General features: G+C 35.9%; 1 protein-coding gene across 5 annotated transcripts in view; it reads left to right on the top strand.

Annotated features, from left to right (window-relative positions):
- NOX4 (NADPH oxidase 4) overlaps positions 1 to 22,813 on the top strand; it is a 208,546-nt gene that overhangs the window by 182,664 nt on the left and 3,069 nt on the right. For all 5 annotated transcript variants that reach the window (XM_089311743.1, XM_089311732.1, XM_002708641.6 and 2 more), the window contains 4 exons: positions 2,018 to 2,137; positions 3,759 to 3,867; positions 10,515 to 10,583; positions 12,576 to 12,676. In XM_089311743.1, coding sequence (XP_089167869.1) covers positions 2,018 to 2,137; positions 3,759 to 3,867; positions 10,515 to 10,583; positions 12,576 to 12,676 — 399 coding nt within the window. The remainder of the gene's footprint in view (positions 1 to 2,017; positions 2,138 to 3,758; positions 3,868 to 10,514; positions 10,584 to 12,575; positions 12,677 to 22,813) is intronic.

Raw genomic sequence — 22,813 nt, 5'->3', positions numbered from 1 at the left:
GGAAAGAAGTGGCTTTTCTATTTGATTAAGTCATTGTATTTTAAAAGTAGTATGTTTGGGGGCCAGCAGTGTGATGTAGCAGTTTAAGCCACTGCCTGGAATGCCAGCATTACATATGAATCCCTGTACAAGTCCTGGCTACCACATTTCCTAGCTAGATCCCTGTTAATACAACTGGGAAATCAGCAAAAGATGGCTCAAGCATCTGGGCCTCCACACCCATGTGGGAGACTCTTGGCTCCTGGGTGAAGCCCAACCCTGGCCATTACAGCCATTTTGGGAGTGTACTAGCGGGTCAAAGATTTCTTTCTCTTCTTGTTCTCCTTCTCTAACTCTGCCTTTCAAATACATGATAAATAAATCTTAAAAATTATTGTAAACATAATTCTCTTCAAGTTTCCATTTAGGGCTTAAATATATAGTGCACATACACTATTCATGATGGTCTGAGTACTGCTGCAGTAACTAATTGGCCTGAAAATATTCCAACTTGAGGAAATGCAAAAGAAGTTCACTTCTTACTGATGCAATGTCTTCTACGAGTCTGTTGACTCTCCAAGACAGCCTTCTTCAAGTGAGATTCAGGGATTCAGTCTGCATTTCTCTTCTAGTTCCAGTAATGGCTTTTAGTTCTCATGGAAAAGAAATGCTATTTCCCTGCCTTGTTCAAAAGAGATGAGGATAGCTTCCGCTCCCACAGCCTAGCAATCAGAACCACTCCTAGGAACCAGCATAACATCAAAAGTGTAGACTCCTAAAGAGAGAAATCAGATATTGGCAGGGAGAGTAGTATATAACGTACAGTAAGTAGCACAGACTGAGAGTACAAAGGGGTGTCTTATATATTAATTCACTCAACAAACATTTACTGAGCATTTAACCATTCAACATAGAAAAGTAAAATCAACTCATCTACTAATGCAATGGCTCCTAACCATAAAAGCCATGTACATGATAGGCTTATTATACAGATGTACTTTTAGGGAAAGTTACTGTTTGTCAGGAAAGTTGCTTTGTTATAACAGAATAAAAACAGTAGAATATTCATTTTTGATTCATATAACGATATGTGGAACTAAGCCGTCCATATAAAGTATGGTAACTATTTAGATACAAAGACAACATTCCAGGCGCAAGGGAGAAAAAGGAATGATAGAGGGATAGAGTTATGGCTTCCAAGTAAGAACATTTTCGGGAGCCTGCCCAGTTGTTCCAATAGCATTTCCATTTTGCCACATTAACCAGAATTTAGTTGTACAGCTAAATTGATGCCATGGAATCTGAGAAATGCAGTGTTTTGGCTGGACACTGTGCTTCCTTGAATAAAATTAATGTTCTGGTAAGAAGAAGGAATGGGAGGATGAAAGTTGAGTGAACAATTAGCAATTTCTCTTGCAGTTAAGGATCTCTTTCCCTCTCTCTCTCTCAGACACACACACACACACACACACACACACGAATATATAAGCACAAGTAGAATAAGTGGAACTTCTGTTGTGGTTATTCTTCAGCTTCCTGAAGTTCATACTTCCTGAATAGTTCATACTTATGAACCTAAGACATGAGGAGGAACAGTGTTAGGTTCTTTTGTTTCCTCCTATTATTTTTCCACTCATATCGTGAATCTTTCTACTCCTGATTTTGTTGATGAAGTGAACATTATTTGTTAAATTTTTACACAATAAAGCAGTTAATAATTTAATTTAGTTAATTATCTCAATACAATGTGATCCCTGTTTTTTTCCTTAACCATCTAGCATGATCCTATTTACATTTCTGTATTCTTTCAGTTATTGTTTCCATCAAAAAGGCATACTTAGAAAAAGATGTACTTGATTTAATATTAACAGTAAATAGACAACATTTTATTCCTTTATGTTTATCACTATGAGAACAATGAAATAAAGCCTGAGTCATTTCAAAGCCTGGAAAGTAAATCCAGTATGTTTGTTACATGTTATAGAAAATTAATTGAACATATTTTCATGTTTCTTGTCTATATCTGCCTTCTCTGCAGGCTATACATAGATGGTCCATTTGGAAGTCCATTTGAGGAGTCACTGAACTATGAGGTCAGCCTGTGCGTGGCTGGAGGCATTGGAGTGACTCCTTTTGCATCGATACTCAACACCCTGCTGTATGTGATTTTGATCTATTTTGTTAGTCCAGACAAAACTGCCAATATTTCAATCACTTCTCTTTTTAGAATGAAATAATTCCTTAAATAATTCATTTACTCACTATTCAGGGGATCCCATCTATTAATTGTTGAGGGGAATAATCAATTTATTCTCAATCATGTGTAGGCTTTCTCCCTTATAAAAATATGTCCTACCACAGTTACATATTCCTGAATCCTTTTTCTCTGTTAAAAGTCACTCATTGCCATCCTTCATTACTGTGTATCATCAGTGCTAAGTGAAAGCACTCATTCACTCGTTTAGCAAGTGCTTTTGAGCACTCATGGACCAGTGAATCTTACAAATACTAGGAGCAGATCAATGAATAAAAATAGAATCCCTGCTCTTAACATGCTTATATACAAGTGGGGCAAGTCAAAAACAAAGCAGTAAGAAATTCATAATGGACTATTCCAAAGATATTAGACCTATGAAGAGAAGAACACAGATTTAAAGGAAAAGGAAATAAAGGGCTGAGCTATTGTTAAAGTATAGCTGGAGAAAGCTTTCTAAAAATTTGATTTAAGTTATACAAGTTTAATATATTTCATATATAGAGATTTAGGAGCATAGTGATACTTTTCCTTCCTAAAGCTTTTATGGGATGACAAATGAGTACTCCATTCCTTGGTTTATTACTTAGCAAATTACTACAGACTGAAGGAAAGGAATTTTAAAGGTGAGATTGCTTCTTGAGGAAATATTCTTTCAGCTTTAATTTCAAGATTATAAGCAAAAGTTAATTGATCGTCATGAAAACACAAACAGAATGACAGCAGAAATTTGCTCTCTAAACTATTCCATTCACTTTTCAGGTAGATAGAATTTTCATTAAAAATCTGTGTTATAGAGTATTGAAAAAAATAAGTTGAAACGATGTTTAAATAACATTTTATTTCAATTTTAAGGACTAGATGTAATTTTGGAACTTTTTGGAGGTTCTTACAAAAATAACCATATTCTAAGCCAGAAATCATTTGTTACTGACAACACATTACAAGTCATTTGGGCACCTAATGTTATAAAAAATGAACAACGTTTCTTAACCTCAAGCCTACTTCATAATTATAAATAGGACTCCAGACTTGGAATTATGAATTGTTGGAATGTATTACATAGTATGTGGTTGTGAAATCTCTCTTTAATGATTGTTAAGAAGGGGATAAACAACCAACTTTTTGGAATGGTTTTGGCTCACTTTGTCTGGAAGCCAGGGCAAGACCAAATGACCTTTGGAGCCCTGCTCAGTGATAAAATTCACCAAAAATAGAGAAATGCTTTTCTGAGATGCAAGGGCCAATGTTATTCTTATTTAGGAGTTGAGTTCATGGCCTTCAACTGGAAATTAATGATATACATGTAAAATTCAGAGGTATAAATATTTAAATTCATCAAATGTGTCATGTCTGGAAGGCATTATATTGCATTTTCAATTTATTTGGGGGTTATAGAGATGCTACAGTGTAAATCCCTGCTTTTTTTGTTGATTGCTTATGATAAAAAGCACATTTTAAAGCATGTAAGGATTCTTTAATTGTTTGCTATACTAATCACTCCCATGTTATTTTAATTTTGAAGGGATGACTGGAAGCCGTACAAACTTAGAAGACTGTATTTTATTTGGGTGTGCAGAGACATCCAATCCTTCTGTTGGTTTGCAGACTTACTCTGCATGTTATATAACAAGGTAATGTTAGGATTGTTTTTAGTTTTGCAACATTTTTAAGTTAAAAAGTTATTTGCTTTTAGATTACAAAGCAATAAATGTTTGCTGAGTAGCAATGAAAAGTCACTTAAACCTAAAAAGAAAATTTTAAAAAGACCCAGAGATAATGATAACTAATAATTAGGGACATACCTTTTCAGATAGGGGTATTGGTGAGTACATGTATATACCTTGACTGTTTTTATTGTAGTAACATTCACTTCAGATAAGGGTATGGAGCTTTATACAGCCATTAAGATTTCACTTGGGACACTCACATCACATATCAGAGTGCCTGATTCAAGTCCTGGCTATTCTGCTTCTGATCCAGCTTCCTGCTTATGCATACCCTGAAAGGCAGGAGGTGATTGCTCAAGTACCTGAGTCCCTGCCACTCAGGAGGGAGACCCAGATAGAGTTCCCCAGCTCCTGGTTGCACCCTGGCCTGCCCTGACTGTTGTCAGCATTTGGGGTAGATAGGTAGATAGAATATGGATCTCTATCTATCTCTTTCAATGAAAAAGAAATAACATTTAAAAAAAAAGAAAATTTTAGGGGCAGGCACTGTGGCATAGTGGGTAAAAAAAAGAAACTTTCATTTCTATGTTTTCACATAGGCTGTTCAACATAGAAGTGTATTATTTGGCAAGAAGTGGTAACGGGATCCAGAGGGACTGAAACATCAGCACATAGTTGCTACAGCACAACACCTGCCATCCTTTGCTCCAATATCTATCTCTCGTGGCCATATTTAATATTGCAAATAGTCAATCTCAAACACTCCAAATTCTAAGCTTTATTTTTTTACAGGGAGAAAAGCAGGCATTCTTCACCTGTCCCTTCAACATTTTATCTATTTATCCATCTGTCTTTGTTTATTCAATTTATAAAAGTAATACATTTGTGCATCTTTGGTACAAACATCTCAAAGCTTTCAGGGAAAGGAAAATCTTACTGGTTTCACCACCTCATCGTTGTAACTCAGAGTAACTCATGAGCTTTATTGTAGTTTCCCTCATATGATTTGCATTGTTACATAAATTGCTGTTTTTAACTTGTTACTAGGTCTCAGGTATTTTTAGTATTAGTACATATAGAGTACCTCATTCTTGTTACCATTGTAGAACATTTATTACTATGTATCTAATTTATTTTAAAATGTTAGGTATTACTTTATTTTTAAAAGATTTATTTTATTTATTTGTAAGAGTTAAGGAGAGAGAGAGACAAAGAGAGAGAGAGTAAGGTCTTCCATCTGCTGTTTCAGCCCCCAGATTGTTGCAATGGCCAGAAATGAGTCATGCCTAAGCCAGGAGACAGGAGATTCAACTGGGTCTCCCATGTGAGTGACAGGGGTCCAATCACTTGGGCCATCTTCTGCTTTTCTCAGACCAGTGGCAGGGAGCTGGATTGGCTATACCATAGTGCCAGCCCCTGGATAATTATTGCTTATTACAAAGAGTGTTGCAATGAATTTTATTATACATGGTTCCTTGTGTATGTGTCATTCATTCAGTCCATCATTCTGTTGTTCAACAAATATTTAGTAGCTGCCTACTATGAATCAGAACTGTCTTTGCACCTGGAGATATGTCAGAAACCAAAACAAAACCATTTCTGATCTCACATGATTTATATTCTAAATGAGGGAGATAGCAAACCAGTAAATGCATGCATAAGGTGTCTGTGGGATTCCAATTAGGACAAAGAAGAAAAAGAATGTAGAAGCAATAGTTTCTTCCCCTTGCTTACTATGCTTCATCCACAGAGCCTCTTACAACTTCTTCCGGCATCCAAGGTATATCATTGTTATACAGCCCTCATCAGTGAAGTCAAGATCGCTGTCTTGGTTTCCACCTCCAAGATGTGTATCTCTGAAGTCTCTGCTTATTTTTTTTTCTTTTTTTTTAACTTTTATTTAATGAATATTAATTTCCAAAGTACAGCTTATGGATTACAATGGCTTCCCCCCCATAATGTCCCTCTCACCCACAACCCTCCCCTTTTTCATTCCCTCTCCCCTTCCACTCACATCAAAATTCATTTTCAATTCTCTTTATATACAGAAGATCAGTTTAGCATACCTTAAGTAAAGATTTCAACAGTTTGCTCCCACACAGAAACATAAAGTGAAAAATACTGTTTGAGTACTAGTTATAGCATTAAATCTCAATGTACAGCACACTAAGGACAAAGATCCTACATGAGGAGTAAGTGCACAGTGACTCCTGTTGTTGACTTAACAAATTGACACTCTTGTTTATGGCATCAGTAATCACCCTATGCTCCAGTCATGAGCTGCCAAGGGTAAGGAAGCCCCCTGAGTCCACCTGATCATATTTAGACAAGGCAATGGTCAAAGTGGAAGTTCTCTCCTCCCTCCAGAGAAAGGTACCTCCTTCTTTGATGACCCGTTCTTTCCACTGGGATCTCACTCACAGAGATCTTTCATTTAGGTTTGTTTTGTTTTGTTTTGTTTTGTTTTTTTCCCCCAGAGTGTCTTGGCTTTCCATGCCTGAAATACTCTCAGGGCCTTTTCAGCCAGATCCACATGCCTTAAGAGCTGATTCTGAGGCCAGAGTGCTGTTTAGGACATCTGCCATTCTATGGGTCTGCTGTGTATCTCACTTCCCATGTTGGATCGTTCTCTCCCTTTTTGATTCTATCAGCTAGTATTTGTAGACACTAATCTTGTTTATGTGATCCCTTTGGTTCTTAGTCCTATCATTATGATCAATTGTGAACAGAAATTGATCACTTGGACTAGTGAGATGGCATTGGTACATGCCACCTTGATGGGATTGAATTGGAATCCCCTGGTATGTTTCTAACTCTACTGTTTGAGGTAAGTCAGCTTGAGCATGTCCCGAATTGCACATCTCTTCCCTCTCTTATTCCCACTCTTATTTTAATAGCAATGACTTTTCAGTTAAGTTTCAGCACTTCAGAATAATTGTGTATTGATTACAGTATTCAACCAAAAGTATTAAGTAGAACAAACAAAAAATATACTAAGAGGGATAACATATTAAGTTGCTCATCAACAGTCAGGGTGAGGGCTGATCAAGTCACCATTTCTCATAGTGTTCATTTCACTTTAACAGATTTCCTTTTTGGTGCTCAGTTAGTTGTCACCTATCAGGGAGAACAAGTGGTATTTGTCCCTTTGGGATTGGCTTATTTCACTCAGCATAATGTTTTCCAAATTCCTAACAGGGCTCACTTTTCAGTTAAAATTTAAACACCTAAGAATAATTGTGTGTTAATTACAGAGTTCAACCAATGGTACTACAACAACAAAAAAAATACTAAAATGGATAAAGTATTACATTGTACATCAACCGTCAGGACAAGAGCTGATCAATTCACTGCTTCTCATAGTGTCCATTTCACTTCAACAAGTTTCCCCTTTGGTGCTCAGTTAGTTGTCGCCGATCAGGGAGAACATATGATATTTGTCCCTTTGGGACTGGCTTAATTCACTCAGCATGATGTTTTCCAAATTCCTCCATCTAGTTGCAAATGACCGGGTTTCGTTGTTTTTGACTGCTGTATAGTATTCTATAGAGTTCATGTCCCATAATTTCTTTATCCAGTCTACTGTTGATGGGCATTTGGGTTGGTTCCAGGTCTTAGCTATTGTGAATTGAGCTGCAATAAACATTAAGGTGCAGACAGCTTGTTTGTTTGCCAATTTAATTTCCTTTGGGTAAATTCCAAGGAGTGGGATGGCTGGGTTGAATGGTAGGGTTATATTCAGGTTTCTGAGGAATCTCCAGACTGACTTCCATAGTGGCTTAACCAGTTTGCATTCCCACCAACAGTGGGTTAGTGTCCCTTTTTCCCCACTTCCTCTCCAGCATCTATTGTTGGTAGATTTCTGAACGAGAGCCATTCTAACTGGGGTGAGGTGAAACCTCTTTGTGATTTTGATTTCCATTTTCCTGATTGTTAGTGATCTTGAACATTTTTTTCATGTGTCTGTTGGCCATTTGGATTTCTTCTTTTGAAAAATGTCTGTTGAGGTCGTTGGCCCATCTCTTAAGTGGGTTGTTTGTTTTGATGTTGTGGAGTTTCTTGATTTCTTTGTAGATTCTGGCTATCAAGCCTTTATCAGTTGCATAGTTTGCAAATATTTTTTCCCCTTCTGTTGGTTGCCTCTTCACTTTCCTGACTGTTTCTTTTGAAGTACAGAAACTTCTCAATTTGATGCAATCCCAATTGTTAATTTTGGCTTGGACTGCCTGTGCTTCTGGGGTGTTTTCCAAGAAGTCATTGCCGGTACCTATATCTTGCAGGGTTTTTCCAATGCTCTCTAATAATTTGATGGTGTCAGGTAGTAGATTTAGACATTTAAAGAAGAACTGACTCCAATTCTTCTCAAAACTATTCAGAACAATCAAAAAAGAGGGAGTCCTCCCAAATTCTTTCTATGAAGCCATCATCACCTTAATTCCTAAGCCGGAAAAAGATGCAGCACTGAAAGAGAATTACAGACCAATATCCCTGATGAACATAGATGCAAAAATCCTCAATAAAATTCTCGCCAATAGAATGCAACAACACATCAGAGAGATCATCCACCCAGACCAAGTAGGATTTATCCCTGGTATGCAGGGATGGTTTAATGTGTGCAAATCAATCAATGTGATACACCGCATTAACAGACTGCAGAAGAAAAACCATATGATTATCTCAATAGATGCAGAGAAAGCATTTGATAAAATACAACACCCGTTCATGATGAAAACTCTAAGCAAACTGGGTATGGAAGGAACATTCCTCAATACAATCAAAGCAATCTATGAAAAACCCACGGCCAACATCCTATTGAATGGGGAAAAGTTGGAAGCATTTCCACTGAGATCTGGTACCAGACAGGGATGTCCACTCTCACCACTGCTATTCAATATATTTCTGGAAGTTCTAGCCAGAGCTATTAGGCAAGAAAAAGAAATTAAAGGGAAAAAAATTGTTAAGGAAGCACTCAAACTATCCCTCTTTGCAGATGATATTATTCTTTATTTAGGGGACCCAAAGAACTCTACTAAGAGACTATTGGAACTCATAGAAGATTTTGGCAAAGTAGCAAGGTATAAAATCAATGCACAAAAATCAACAGCCTTTCTATATACAGGCAATGCCACAGCTGAGGAAGAACTTCTAAGATCAATCCCATTCACAATAGCTACAAAAACAATCAAATAACTTGGAATAAATTTAACCAAGGACGTTAAAGATCTCTACAATGAAAATTACAAAACCTTAAAGAAAGAAATAGAAGAGGATACCAAGAAATGGAAAAATGTTCCATGCTCATGGATTGGAAGAATCAACATCATCAAAATGTCCATTCTCCCAAAAGCAATTTATACATTCAATGCAATACCAATCAAGATACCAAAGACCTTCTTCTCAGATCTGGAAAAAATGATGCTGAAATTCACATGGAGGCACAGGAGACCTCAAATAGCTAAAGCAATCTTGTACAACAAAAACAAAGCTGGAGGCATCACAATACCAGATTTCAGAACATACTACAGGGCAGTTGTAATCAAAACAGCATGGTACTGGTACAGAAACAGATGGATAGACCAATGGAACAGAATTGAAACACCAGAAATCAACCCAAACATCTACAGCCAACTTATATTTTACCAAGGATCTAAAACCAATTCCTGGAGCAAGGACAGTCTATTCAGTAAATGGTGCTGGGAAAATTGGATTTCCACGTGCAGAAGCATGAAGCAAGACCCCTACCTTTCACCTTACACAAAAATTCACTCAACATGGATTAAAGACTTAAATCTATGACCTGAAGTCTCTGCTTAAACAGCATTTTGTTTTGTTTTGTTTTTGCTGAGTAGTCCCCAAACACACAGTATGAATTAACATGCCCTCTAATATTAGATACATGCTACAACACTGATTAACCCTGAAGACCTTATGCTTTGGAAAATAAACTGGATACAAAAGGTCAAATATTGTATGATTCCACATATATGAGGTACTTAGAGTAGTTTAATTAACAGAGATGTAAAATACAATGGTGATGCCAGAGTCTGTGGATATTGGAAGCCATTGTTACATAATTTTCTAGATGATTTTTACAGATTTATTTCCTGCCTCATGCATTTATATACAAAGAAATTCAGTGCTGAAGAAGTAAAATGCAGGAATGGTAAAAAGTATCTATTGATTACTTTTATTTGTTTTTTTTTCCCTACCATGCATACTCAATACCACTGTTCTATTTTCTTCTTCTGCTTAAAAAATTTATGTCCTTGATAAATGAACTCCTAAGTAAAATTATAGAGACTGGTAAGGAATGAAATAAGGAATAGTTGGCAAGGACTTAGGGAAACATTAGTAAAGTATCTGTCATACTCTACAAATATTGGTAGATTTTGTTTCTGTAAAAACAATAGAGAATTTTCCCTTCCACCACCATAATAATAACCAGCATTTGCAAGTAGAGCAGGTTGTTCATGTTAAACTACATTTCTTATAGATGTTGACTTATAAGCAAAGTTACATGTTAATTTCTACAATCTCATGTGTTAAAGTAGAAGAAAATCTCAGTATACAGAAAGATTTTAATAAATCTGCTCATTTTTGTACCCTCTCAGTTTTGGCAAGAGAACAGACCTGACTATGTCAACATCCAGCTGTACCTCAGTCAAACAGATGGGATTCAGGTATGTGGTTAGATGTTATTGTTAATTAAACAAGCCTCTTGATAATATAAGATTTACTGTAGGAGCTGGGCTGGGAGAAAATTTCTGCAGGTGGTTTGAACAGACGTTTCCTAGAAGAAGGCCTCCTTTGGAATGTGTTCCAAAAGACTTGTGGCTCGTCCTTGAAGTCAGCTGTATGGTGACTTTCATTTGTCCTCTTCACAAGAGGCTGGAGCAGGCCTCTTCATGTCACCTGATGCCATCTCTCCTCTGTTCGGTTTTGTCTCAAGTCTGTTACCTCAGGAGGTCAGACTATAAATGAACAGCCTTCTGATTGTTTTCATCCAGGCACGGTTTTATGTGGAGAGAGAAGGTGTGATCATATACAGTAAAGCTCAGTTCCCTTCAAGCAAAACTAAAATGATAGTAATAATAGTCACCATGGATTATTTATATACGCTAGACACTGTGCTAAGAATTTCAGGTGTATTATCAAGTGTAATCACAAGAGATTTTAGCAGATAATATTTTTGATAAGTAATATTTAATTCCATTTCCATTGAACTTCTATTTTTTAAATATTTATTTATTAGAAAGTCAGAGTTACAGAGAGGCAGAGAGAGAGAGAGAAACAGAGACCTTCCATTTTCTGGTTCACTCTCCAAATGGCCGCAATGGCTAGAGGTGGGCCAACCTCTGCTGCTTTCCTAGGCCATATCAGAGAGCTGGATTGGAAGTGGAGCAGCCAGGACTTGAATCAGTGCCCATAAGGGATCCTGGCACTTGCTGGTTGCTGCTTTATCCACTATGCCACAGCGCCAGTCCCAGTAGATTATATTAACATCCTCATTTTCAATATAGAAATAGAAGACTGAATATTATAGTAAACCTCGGCATGAATGCTTTCACAGACTTTATTATAATATTTTCCATGATATATTTGCACAATGCCTGGAATACAAAATATGAATGATTGTTGGTTACTTAAAAAGCTAACATGGGACAAGCACTTGGCCTAGTGGTTAAATCCACCAGTTCAGACACCTACATCTCATGTGAAAGTACCTGGCTGTGTTCTTGATTCAAGTTTCCTACTAATGCACACCCTGGGAGTCAGCAGGTAATGGTGAAGTTCTTGTCCTGCCACCCATGTGGGAGACCTGGGTTGAGTTTCTGTCTTTCAGCTTCATCTTAGCCCACTCCTGGCCTCTGAAGGTATTTGAGCTATGGATTATCTCTCTGTCTCTGTCTCTCTCAAATAAGAATTTAAAAGACTAATCCCTTTTTTCTAGTTAGGTTTCTGAACTATTTGATATGTAAAAAATTCATTTTACCACTCTTATGAAGCAAGTCAATATCACTTTTCCTCATGGTATAATTGTAGTTGAAGTATAGAGCATGAATTATGTTTGGTTGTCAATTTCTCTATAATGAATCAGACGCTTTATCGCATTTTCTTGCTTGATTCCGAAGCTTCAGGGTCGATTCATATCTAATGTTGTCAGTTGCAGACACCAGCCCATTTGACAGTCATTTGTTGATGGACTCAAGATTTGGAGTTCTGCTGTCTCTGGCTGTTTTTTCTAGGATAATTTCCCCAAGCTGATGATGACAATTTATAGTATTTTACTCATACAATGAGCTATATATGACAACTGATTTGTTTTGGAAAATTATTTTAATGAAATTTATATACTGAACCTTTTTGAGAGTGAACAATTAGGATGCATTCTTTGTCTTAAATTGCAGTATTTTTATTAAAGTTGCCGAAACTTGCTGAAATCTAGGGAACAACCATGTGTAAGAATGGCATTCAAGAAGATAATGAATTTTAAAGGAAAGGAGGAAGAGGATGATACTTACAAATGATTGTGATAATAGGTTGCCATTTCATACTTTATATCATAGTGATTTGGTAAGAGGACACAACATAGGCAAAATTGTTGTCAGAGAACAGGGTTGTTTAATCCAAATCTGTGAGTCATATAATATGTAGTGCTTTCTTTTTGGCAGAAGATAATTGGAGAAAAATACCATGCATTGAATTCAAGACTTTTTATTGGGCGTCCTCAGTGGAAACTTCTATTTGATGAAATAGCAAAATATAACAGAGGGTAAGTATATACTCAAAATTTAGCAAGTAGTTAGTGATCAAATTAAAAAACTCTTAAATCATTGACATTTTTAAAGATGAATTGAATATAGGTTTGGAAATTTCAAACACTTAAAAACATTCTACTACAGGGATGAAGCAAAGCAGTTATATTTTATACACACACATACACACATATTACATATATATATATATATAATGTCATATATTTAAAATTTGGTTTTGAGATTGTCATGGAGTATGAACTAGACTCCCCTACCTAATTTTAAATTTGTGTTGACCCATATAAAATTGGTATCCATTCCCACATACTTCTCAAGTGAACATAGGATAATTTTTCATTATCTTTCGGCAAACAAAGGAACTTCACCAACAAGTCTAACAATGCATACATTTCAAAACTAGTTTCTAGATCTATACCAAAATGAATAGATTAAAATTTTTTTCAATGTAGTATGAATATTTTTTAAAGATTTTATTTATTTATTTGAGAGGAGGTAGAGTTACAAACAATGAGAGGGAGAGACAGAAAGAAAGATGGCTTCAATGACCGGAGCTGAGCTAATCTGAAACTAGGAGCTAGGAGATTCTTCAGGGTCTCCATGCAGGTGCAGGGGCCCAGAGTCTTGGGACATCTGCTTTCCTAGGCCATAGCAGAGAGCTAGATCAGAAGGGGAGCAGCAGGGACTTGAACCAGCTCCCATATGGGATGCAAGCACTGCAGGCAGTGGTTTTACCTGCTATGCCATAGCACTGGCCCCCTTCCATTAGTTCTTAAGAATTCTTATTGGTTATACTTGTTCATATTTCAGAGTGATTTTTTAATGCTTCACTCTCTGTTCTTTTTCTGGAAATAGCAAAACTGGTTAAATAAGAGCAAATGTGCACCATCTACTGTTGATATTTTGTACAACACTTTTATTATGTGTATTTGCTCTGGGGCATGCACCTGAAATGCATTGTTTTAAAGGATTTGTATGTATCCTACTTAGGAAAAGAATGCGTTAACATTTTACAAGCTCATTAATTGGGCTAAAAGCACTATATAAATTGGAAGTCGTATTTAAGATGTAATATTTTGATTAATCTCATACACATGACTGGTTGAAAGAACATACAGAAATAAAAATAGGAAAGAGAAGTATATAAATTAAGCTATTTTTAATTCTGTAAGGCAACAATTTTTAATTTGCAGTAAGTAGTTATTAAAACAGTAGACATGAATTTAATATATTATTTAGGTTTTTAACTACAAAGCTAAAAGGAAATAAACATTACTGAGTTCAAAGGTAATGATTAGTAACTCTTTCAGGTATTCTTACAGAAATTTTTAAAAGTAAATATTTGATTTGCATATATATGTGTGTGTGTTTGTGTACATGTATATATATGCATATGTGTTCACAAAAATACAAACCATATTTTTAACAAAAGTTGAATGAATCTACAGTATATAATTCTTCAACTTACTTTTCATGATATACTCATGGATGAGTATATTTTTAAAAGTTTGTTGAAACTGAAACTTAAAAGTAATTTTATTTTGATGCAGAAGATTTTGAAATGCATTCATTATTTTTCATGTCTCTGTGGATGTTTTAATGTTCCTTTTGATTGATCATAAGTCATTTCTATTTCATATAATTTATTTAAATTTTTTATTTATTGTATTTCCTTGAATGACTGCGGTAAAGACAGATATCTTCTGGTTTACTGTCTAAATGCCTGCTTTAGCTGGGACTGGGCTAGGCCAAATCCAGGAGCCAGAAATTCATTCTGAGTCTCCCATGTGGATGGCAGGTACTCACGTGCCAGAGCCATTACTTGCTGCTTCCTGGGGGTGTGCAATAGCAGGAAACTGGAATTGAGAGTGAAGCTTGCACTTGAACTCAGGCATTCCAACCTGGTATACAGGCATCCCATCCCTGGAGGTACCTTAACCTCTGTTCCAAATGCCCACTTCCCCACAGCATTTTAGAATATAGATAGGATTTTTATTCCTGACCTATTTATCAATATTTAAGTTACCTCTTTAAGTTCTTTGTTGTTACTGTTGCAGTGCTATAGTAATTATTTTTTGTGTATACTTTCTCATATAAGAGTATTGCTATAGGTTAGGATCTTGGAAATGGAATTGCTGGCTCAAAGGTATGCACATTTAGAGACTTCCCTAGAAAAACTCAAAGATCGAATCAATTTATTTTCCACACATGAATGAGAGTGCTTCCTTCCTTTGGAGAATATTTTTACATTTAGAAAATGAATTATGTGATGGTATTATGTGATCATGGAAAGTAAAGCAGCTTTGAAATCCTTCTACCTTTTTCATTACTACAAGTCAAGAAGATGGGATCAGAAAAAGGTAAGGATTTATGAAAAGCCATGATTGAGGAGTCAGAATTGAGACATGAATTTGCATCTCCTGACTCAAGTTTGCTAAATAGAGGGAGTGACAAGGTGTTGCAAGCAGCTCTCATGTTCACTACATATGTTGCAGGAAGATGTTGACTTTAAAGTGAGGGAGCTTCAAAAAGTTCATGTAAAAATGGAATTCAAAGACAAGTTTACCTTGGTGCAGAAATAATTAAAATCCATGCATAGATTTTTCATGGTATGCATTTCACATTATAAATTTAAAGTATATACCAATAGATACACACATACATGAACACACACATACATACTTAAAGCACTTATAATTAAAGCATAAAGAACTCTTCTAAATATTACTTTGTAATACATTTAGCACTTAATAAGCTGTCTGAAAGGTTTTTTTTTTAACTTTTATTTAATAAATATAAATTTCCAAAGTACAACTTTTAGATTATAGCGGCTTTTCCCCCCATAACCTCCCTTCTACCCGCAACCATCCCATCTCCCACTCCATCTCCAATCCCATTCTTCATCATTTTCTTTCTTTCTTTTTTTTTTTTTTTTTTTTTTTTTTTTTGACAGAGTGAACAGTGAGAGAGAGAGACAGAGAGAGAAAGGTCTTCCTTTTGCCGTTGGTTCACCCTCCAATGGCCGCCACATTGCGCTGATCCAAAGGCAGGAGCCAGGTGCTTCTCCTGGTCTCCCATGGGGTGCAGGGCCCAAGCACTTGGGCCATCCTCCACTGCACTCCCGGGCCACAGCAGAGAGCTGGCCTGGAAGAGGGGCAACCAGGACAGAATCCGGTGCCCCGACCAGGACTAGAACCCCGTGTGCCAGCGCCACAGGCAGAGGATTAGCCTATTGAGCTGCGGCACCGGCTGAGATTCATTTTCAATTATCTTTATATACAGAAGAATAACTTAGTATATACTAAGTAAAGATGAAATGTTTGTATTACCTCTAACTAAAATTCAGTTTCCTATTTGTGATAAAATGTGTATTGTATTTTAAGCTATAGAATTTATGCATTATGCAGAGGGATGAAGAAAGGATTAACTTTATTTGACCTTTTGAATACAGAATTAGTTATCTGGAATTCAGTGAAATGTTTAGGAACATATATTTATTTTGCTGCCTCATACTATTTTCAGAACAATGTAAGTTAAAAGTACTTAAGTTTGATCTCTCACATTTGTTTCTTTGTCCCTGGGACAAGTCACCAAACCTCCTGGATGTGTATAAAAAGAGTGAACAGCTCTATGAAGTAAATAAATTCTCATTAAATGAGATTTCACATTTACAAATCTAAATGGAAAAACAAGTATTGATATAATGAGAAAATATACACAATTCTATTGAGCATTTATGAAGCTCATTCAAAACAATATTTACCCTGTAACAACATTCTCTGAGTACGTCTCCATCCATCTCATCAAAGTTTTTGTTGATAAATCTCTAGATAATTTTTGGATTGCAGCAATATAATGCAAATGGATTGCAAAGATTAATTGTAGATGTTGAAAAAGTTGTGGGAATTCATTAAATTAGTGAAAGTGGCAGTGGGGTAACTCCTCAAATCAAAAAAGATTATCATAGTGTTAAACTAGTTGCCATTTGAAAAGCAAAATGTAAAAAGAATATTAAATTGATAATATCCTGGGCATTTTAAAAAATAATTATTTTATTAGTAATTATTTAAAATGCACATTGAAGAAATCTGAAAATCTCAGAAGAACAACTCTGATTGCCTTGTCAAAGCCAAAGGAACAAATAATGGTATGGCATTACCATCATGCAGTGTTAACAGAGAATATATACAAAGAAGCAAACAAAATGGCTCATTCTCGTTTCATTTCAGTGTAAACCGCACTATAGTTTTAATAGTAATGTAAATTTTATTCAGTGCAGAGTGTTTTGTGTTCATATTTCCTTCCTTCATATTTTATTATTTTGCTGACTTTGGGTTTAATTAGCTCTTTCACTAGTTACTTAAATTAGAACTTTCAGTCATCAATTTCAAATCTCTCATTTCCAATAAAAGCCTTAAATCTTCTAAATGTCCTTCTAAACACTACTTTAGTTAGGATTCATAAATTTTGATATATTTTTATTTCATTTTCATCCTGTTCAAAATGTCTTTTTTTCTTCATGTGATTTCTTTTTGAACATGAGTTACTTAGAAGTATATTGTTTAAATCCCAAATAATGAGGTTTGTACAGATATCTCTTTGTTCTTGATTTCTAGTTCAACTGCAATTTGGTCTAAAAATATACTGCCTTGTGATTTCAGTAGCTTAAAATTATTAAGAATTGTTTTATTGGCCAGAATATATTCTATCTTGGTGAATGTTTCCATGTGTACTTGAAGTTTGTTATTTTTATGTAGCAGATTCTATAAAGGATCCTATTGTTAATGACAGTGATATTTAACTTCTTAATACCCATAATGATTTTTTGTCTGTTTCTGCTATCAGTTACTGACCACAGAGTGCTGCAATAATCAATTATAATTTTCCTATCTTCGAGGTTCTATCTGCTTTTGTTTCATGTGTGTTGTAGCTATGTAATCACATTGTTTAGACTATCTACATTTAGTTTTCATAAAAACACGGTCACTTTTAAGGTGTATCAGTTTATTATTGTTTATCTCATATTATTTTCTCTTTCTTCGTTTGGATTCCTTGACCATTTTTATGATTCTCAAACCTCTGCAGGTTTCAGGACATATAAATCTCCAAAGCACAACTTTCGGATTATAGTGTTTTTCCCCCCATAACCTCCCTCCCACCTGCAAACATTCCATCTCCCACTCCCTCTCCTATCCCATTCTTCATCAAGATTCATTTTCAATTATCTTTATACACAGATCCACTTAGTATATACTAAGTAAAGATTTCAACAGACTGCACCCACGAAGACACACAAAGTATAGAGTACCATTTGAGTAGTAGTTTTACCATTAATTCTCATAGTACAACATTAAGGGCAGAGGTCATCTATGGGCAATAAGTGCACAGTGACTCCCGTTGTTGATTTAACAATTGACACTTTCATTTATGACGTCAGTAATCACCCAAGGCTCTTGTCATGAGCTGTCAAGGCTATGGAAGCATCCTGAATTCAGCAACTCTGATCTTATTGAGACAATGCCATAGTCAAAGTGGAAATTCTCTCCTCCCTTCAGAGAAAGGTACCTCCTTTGATGGCCCATTCTTTCCATTAGGATCTCACTCACAGAGATCTTTCATTTAGGGTTTGTTTTTTTTTTTTTTGTTTTGTTTTGTTTTGTTTTGTTTTGTTTTTTTTTTTTTTTTTGCCACAATGTCTTGGCTTTCCATGCATTAAATACCCTCACGTGCTTTTAGCCAGATCTGAATTGGAATCTTCTGGTACATTTCTAGCTCTACCATTAGGTAAAGCTAAGTCTGACTGACCATGTGCCGACTATACATCTCCTCCCTCTCTTATTCCCACTCATATTTAATAGGAATCATTTTTCAATAATTTAAGTGCCATTGTGGTTTTGATTTGCATTTCCCTGATGGCTAGTGATCCTGAACATTTTTTCATGTGTCTGTTGGCCATTTGGATTTCCTCTTTTGAAAAATGTCTATTGAGGTCCTTGGCCCATCTCTTAAGTGGGTTGTTGGTTTTGTTTTTGTGGAGTTTCTTGATGTCTTTGTAGATTCTGGTTATTAATCCTTTATGTGTTGCACAGTTTGCAAATATTTTTTCCCATTCTGTCAGCTGCCTCTTCACTTTCCTGACTATTTATTTGCAGTACAAAAACTTCTCAATTTGATGCAATCCCAAATGTTAATTTTAGCTTTGACTGCCTGTGCCTCTGTGGTCTTTTGCAAGTTTTTGCCTGTGCCTATATCTTGCAGGGTTTCTCCAATATTCTCTAAAATTTGATGGTCTGGGTTGTAGATTTAGATCTTTAATCCATGTTGAATGGATTTTTGTGTAAGGTGTAAGGAGGGGTCTTGCTTAATGCTTCTGAAATGTGGAAATCCAGTTTACCCAGCACCATTTGTTGAATAGACTTTCCTTGCTCCAGGAATTGGTTTTGGATCCTTGATCAAATATAAGTTGGTTGTAGATGTTTGGATTGATTTCTGGTGTTTCTATTCTGTTCCATTGGTCTATCCATCTGTTTCTGTACCAGTACCATGCTGTTTTGATTATAACCACCATGTAGTATGTCTTGAAATCTGGTGATGCTTCCTTCTTTGTTTTTGTTGTACAAAATTGCTTTAGCTATTCCATGTCTCCTGTGCCTCCATGTGAATTTCATCATCATTTTTACCATATCTGAGAAGAATGTCTTTGGTATTTTGATTGCTTTCACATTGAATCTATACATTGCTTTTGGAAGAATGGACATTTTGATGATATTGATTCTTCTAATCCATGAGGATGGAAGATTTTTCCATTTTTTTGGTATCCTCTTATTGCTTTCTGTAAGATTTTGTAATTCTCATCATAGAGATCATTGACATCCTGGGTTAAGTTTATTCCAAGGTATTTGATTGCTTTTGTAGCTATTGTGAATGGGATTGATCTTAGAAGTTCTTTCACAGCTGTGGCATTGCCTGTATATGCAAATGCTGTTGATTTTTGTGCATTGATTTTATATCCTGCTACTTTGCCAAACTCTTCTATGTAGAGTTCTTTGGGTCCGCTAAATAAAGAATCATATCATCTGCAAAGAGGGATAGTTTGACTTCTTCCTTCTCAATTTGTATCCCTTTAATTTCTTTTTCTTGTCTGATGGCTCTGGCTAACACTTCCAGAACTATATTGAATAGCAGTGGTGAGAGTGAGCATCCCTGTCTGGTAATGGATCTCAGTGGAAATGTTTCCAACTTTTCCCCATTCAATAGGGTGCTGGCCGTGGGTTTTTCAGATTGCTTTGATTGTATTGAGGAATGTTCCTTCTATACCCAGTTTGCTTAGGGTTTTCATCATGAAAGGGTGTTGTATTTTATCAGATGCTTTCTCTGCATCTATTGAGATAACCATATGGTTTTTCTTCTGCAGTCTGTTAATGTGGTATATCATATTGATTGATTTGTGAATGTTGAACCATCCCTGCATACCAGGGATAAATCCCACTTGGTCTGGGTGGATGATCTCTCTGATGTGTTGTTGCATTCTATTGGCGAGAATTTTATTGAGGATTCTTGTGTCTATGTTCATCAGGGAAATTGGTCTGTAATTCTCTTTCTCTGCTGCATCTTTTTCCGCCTTAGGAATTAAGGTGATGCTGGCTTCAAAGAAAAAATTTGGGAGGATTCCCTCTCTTTCAATTGTTCTGAATAGTTTGAAAAGAATTGGAGTTAGTTCTTCTTTAAATGTCTGGTAGAATTCAAAAGTGAATCCATCCGGTCCTTGGTTTTTCTTTGTTGGGAGGGCCTTTATTATTGATTCAATTTCTGACTCAGTTATGGGTCTGTTTAGGTTTTCTATGTCTTTGTGGTTCAATTTAGGTAGGTTGCATGTGTCCAGGAATCTATCCATTTCTGATAGGTTTCCCTGTTTGCTGACATACAAGTCCTTGTAGTAATTCTGATGATTCTTTTTATTTCTGTGGTGTCTGTTGTTACATTCCCTTTTCCATCTCTGATTTTATTGATTTGGGTCTTTTCACTTCTTTTTTTGGTTAGTTTGGCCAATGGGGTGTCAATTTTGTTTATTTTTTTAAAAAAAAGCTCTTCCTTTTGCTGATTTTTTGTAATTTTTTTATTCAATTCTGTTGATTTCTTCTCTAATTTTAATTATTTCTCTTCTCCTACTAGTTTTGATTCTGGTTTGCTGCAGTTTTTCTAGATCCTTGAGATGCTTTGATAGCTCATTTTTTGTTGCCTTTCCAATTTCTTGATGTAGGCACCTATTGCTATAAACTTTCCTCGTAACACTGCTTTTGCTGTATCCTATAAGTTTTGATATGTTGTGTTGTTATCCTCATTTGATTCCAGAAATTTTTTGATTTCTCTTTTTATTTCTTCTATGACCCAGTGTTTATTAAGGAGCATGCTATTCAATCTCCATGTGTTTACATATGCTCTAGGGATTCCTGAGTTGCTAATTCCTAGCTTATTCCATTGTGGTCTGAGAAGATGCAAGGTATGATTTTGTTTCTTTTGCATTTGCTGAGACTTGCTTTATGGCGTAGTATGTGGTCAATCTTAGAGTAGGTTCCATGTACTGCTGAGAAGAATGTGTATTCTTCCAGTGTAGGATGAAAAATTCTGTAGGTATCTGTTAGATCCATTTGGTCTATAGTGTCAATTAAATCTACTGTTTCCTTGTTGATCTTCTGTCTGGTTGATCTGTCTATTTCCAACATATACTTTGAATTTCCTGTGATCTTTTACTGAGAGATTTCTTCCTTTACCTTCTTTCATACTGATGACCGTGTTTCTGTGTGTAACACATCTTTTAGCATCTTTTGCAGGGCTGGACAAGTGGTGACAAATTCTTTCAATTGCTGTTTGCTATGAAAGGTCTTTATTTCACCTTCATTCACAAATGAGAGCTTTGCAGGATATAATATTCTGGGATAGCAGTTTTTTTCTCTTAGTATTTGTGCTATATCTTGCCATTCCCTCCTAGGGTTTCTGATGAGAAGTCTGCTGTGAGTCTAATTGGAGTTCCTTTGAAAGTAATCTGGTGTTTCTCTCTTGCACATTTTAAAATCTTTTCTTATATTTCACTGTGGTGAGTTTGATTACTGTGTGTCATGGCGAGGATCTCTTCTGCTCATGTTTATTGAGAGTTCTGTGTGCTTCCTGTACTTGGATGTCTCTTTCCTTCTCCAAACCTGGGAAGTTTTCTGCTAGTATCTCACTAAAAAGGCCTTCTAATCCTTTCTCTCTCCATGCCTTCAGGAACTCCTGGAACCCAAATGTTGTTTTTTTTTAATAGTATCCTGTAGATTCCCAACAGTATTTTTTAGATTTCTAATTTCCTCTTCTTGTCTTTGGTTTCACTGTATACTTTCCTGTGCTCTGTCTTCTAAGTCTTATATTCTCTCTTCTGTCTCACTGGTTCTCTTTTTAAGGTTCTCAAATGTGTTTTTATTTTTTCTATTGAATTATTCATTTCATTTTGATTTCTCTCCAATATCTCAGTTTAATGTTCTACTAAATTCCTCATTTCATTTTGATTCCTCCTTAAGATTTCATTTTCATGAGAGCAAGTTTCTGTCATGTCCTGCATGGATTTCAGTAGTGCATGCATTTGTTTTTGATTACTTCTAAATATTCTTATCATAATTTTTTTGAGTTCCATTTCTTGCATTTCTTCTATCTCATCACCTTCATAATCTTGTGTTGTAGTGTCATGTTCTTTTGGGAGCATCATGATGTCTTCCTTGTTCTTGTTTCCTCTGTTTTTGCATTTGTTGTTTGGCATTGTGGAGATATTCTTTGGTTTCTTTTTTTTTTCCTTGCTGTGGCAGCTTTTCTCATTATACTATGACTCTAGATTAAGTGGATTGTCTGCTTTTGGTGAATCTCTAGAGGCTTGTGGTGGTTGTGTCCAGAGAGCTCTGTTCAGTTCTTCAGGGTTAAGGGTGTGCCTAAAGTGACACACCTAGGTTTGGCATGGTAAATCTTCTCTCTCTCTCTCTTTTTTTTTTATTCAGAAGGGAAGTAATTCCACTCAGCTGAGCTCTTCTTGATGGTGATCATTGTCTGATCGCTAGCCCCAGTGGGTATAATATTCATCTGTTCTGTCCCAAGGACCACACAAAGGATCT

The sequence above is a fragment of the Oryctolagus cuniculus genome, chromosome 1, assembly GCF_051225735.1.
Source record: "Oryctolagus cuniculus isolate XC-2025 breed Fujian yellow rabbit chromosome 1, ASM5122573v1, whole genome shotgun sequence".
Classification (NCBI taxonomy): domain Eukaryota; kingdom Metazoa; phylum Chordata; class Mammalia; order Lagomorpha; family Leporidae; genus Oryctolagus; species Oryctolagus cuniculus.
Note: the sequence above shows the minus strand (reverse complement) of the source record. Positions and strands in the feature narration are given on the sequence as shown.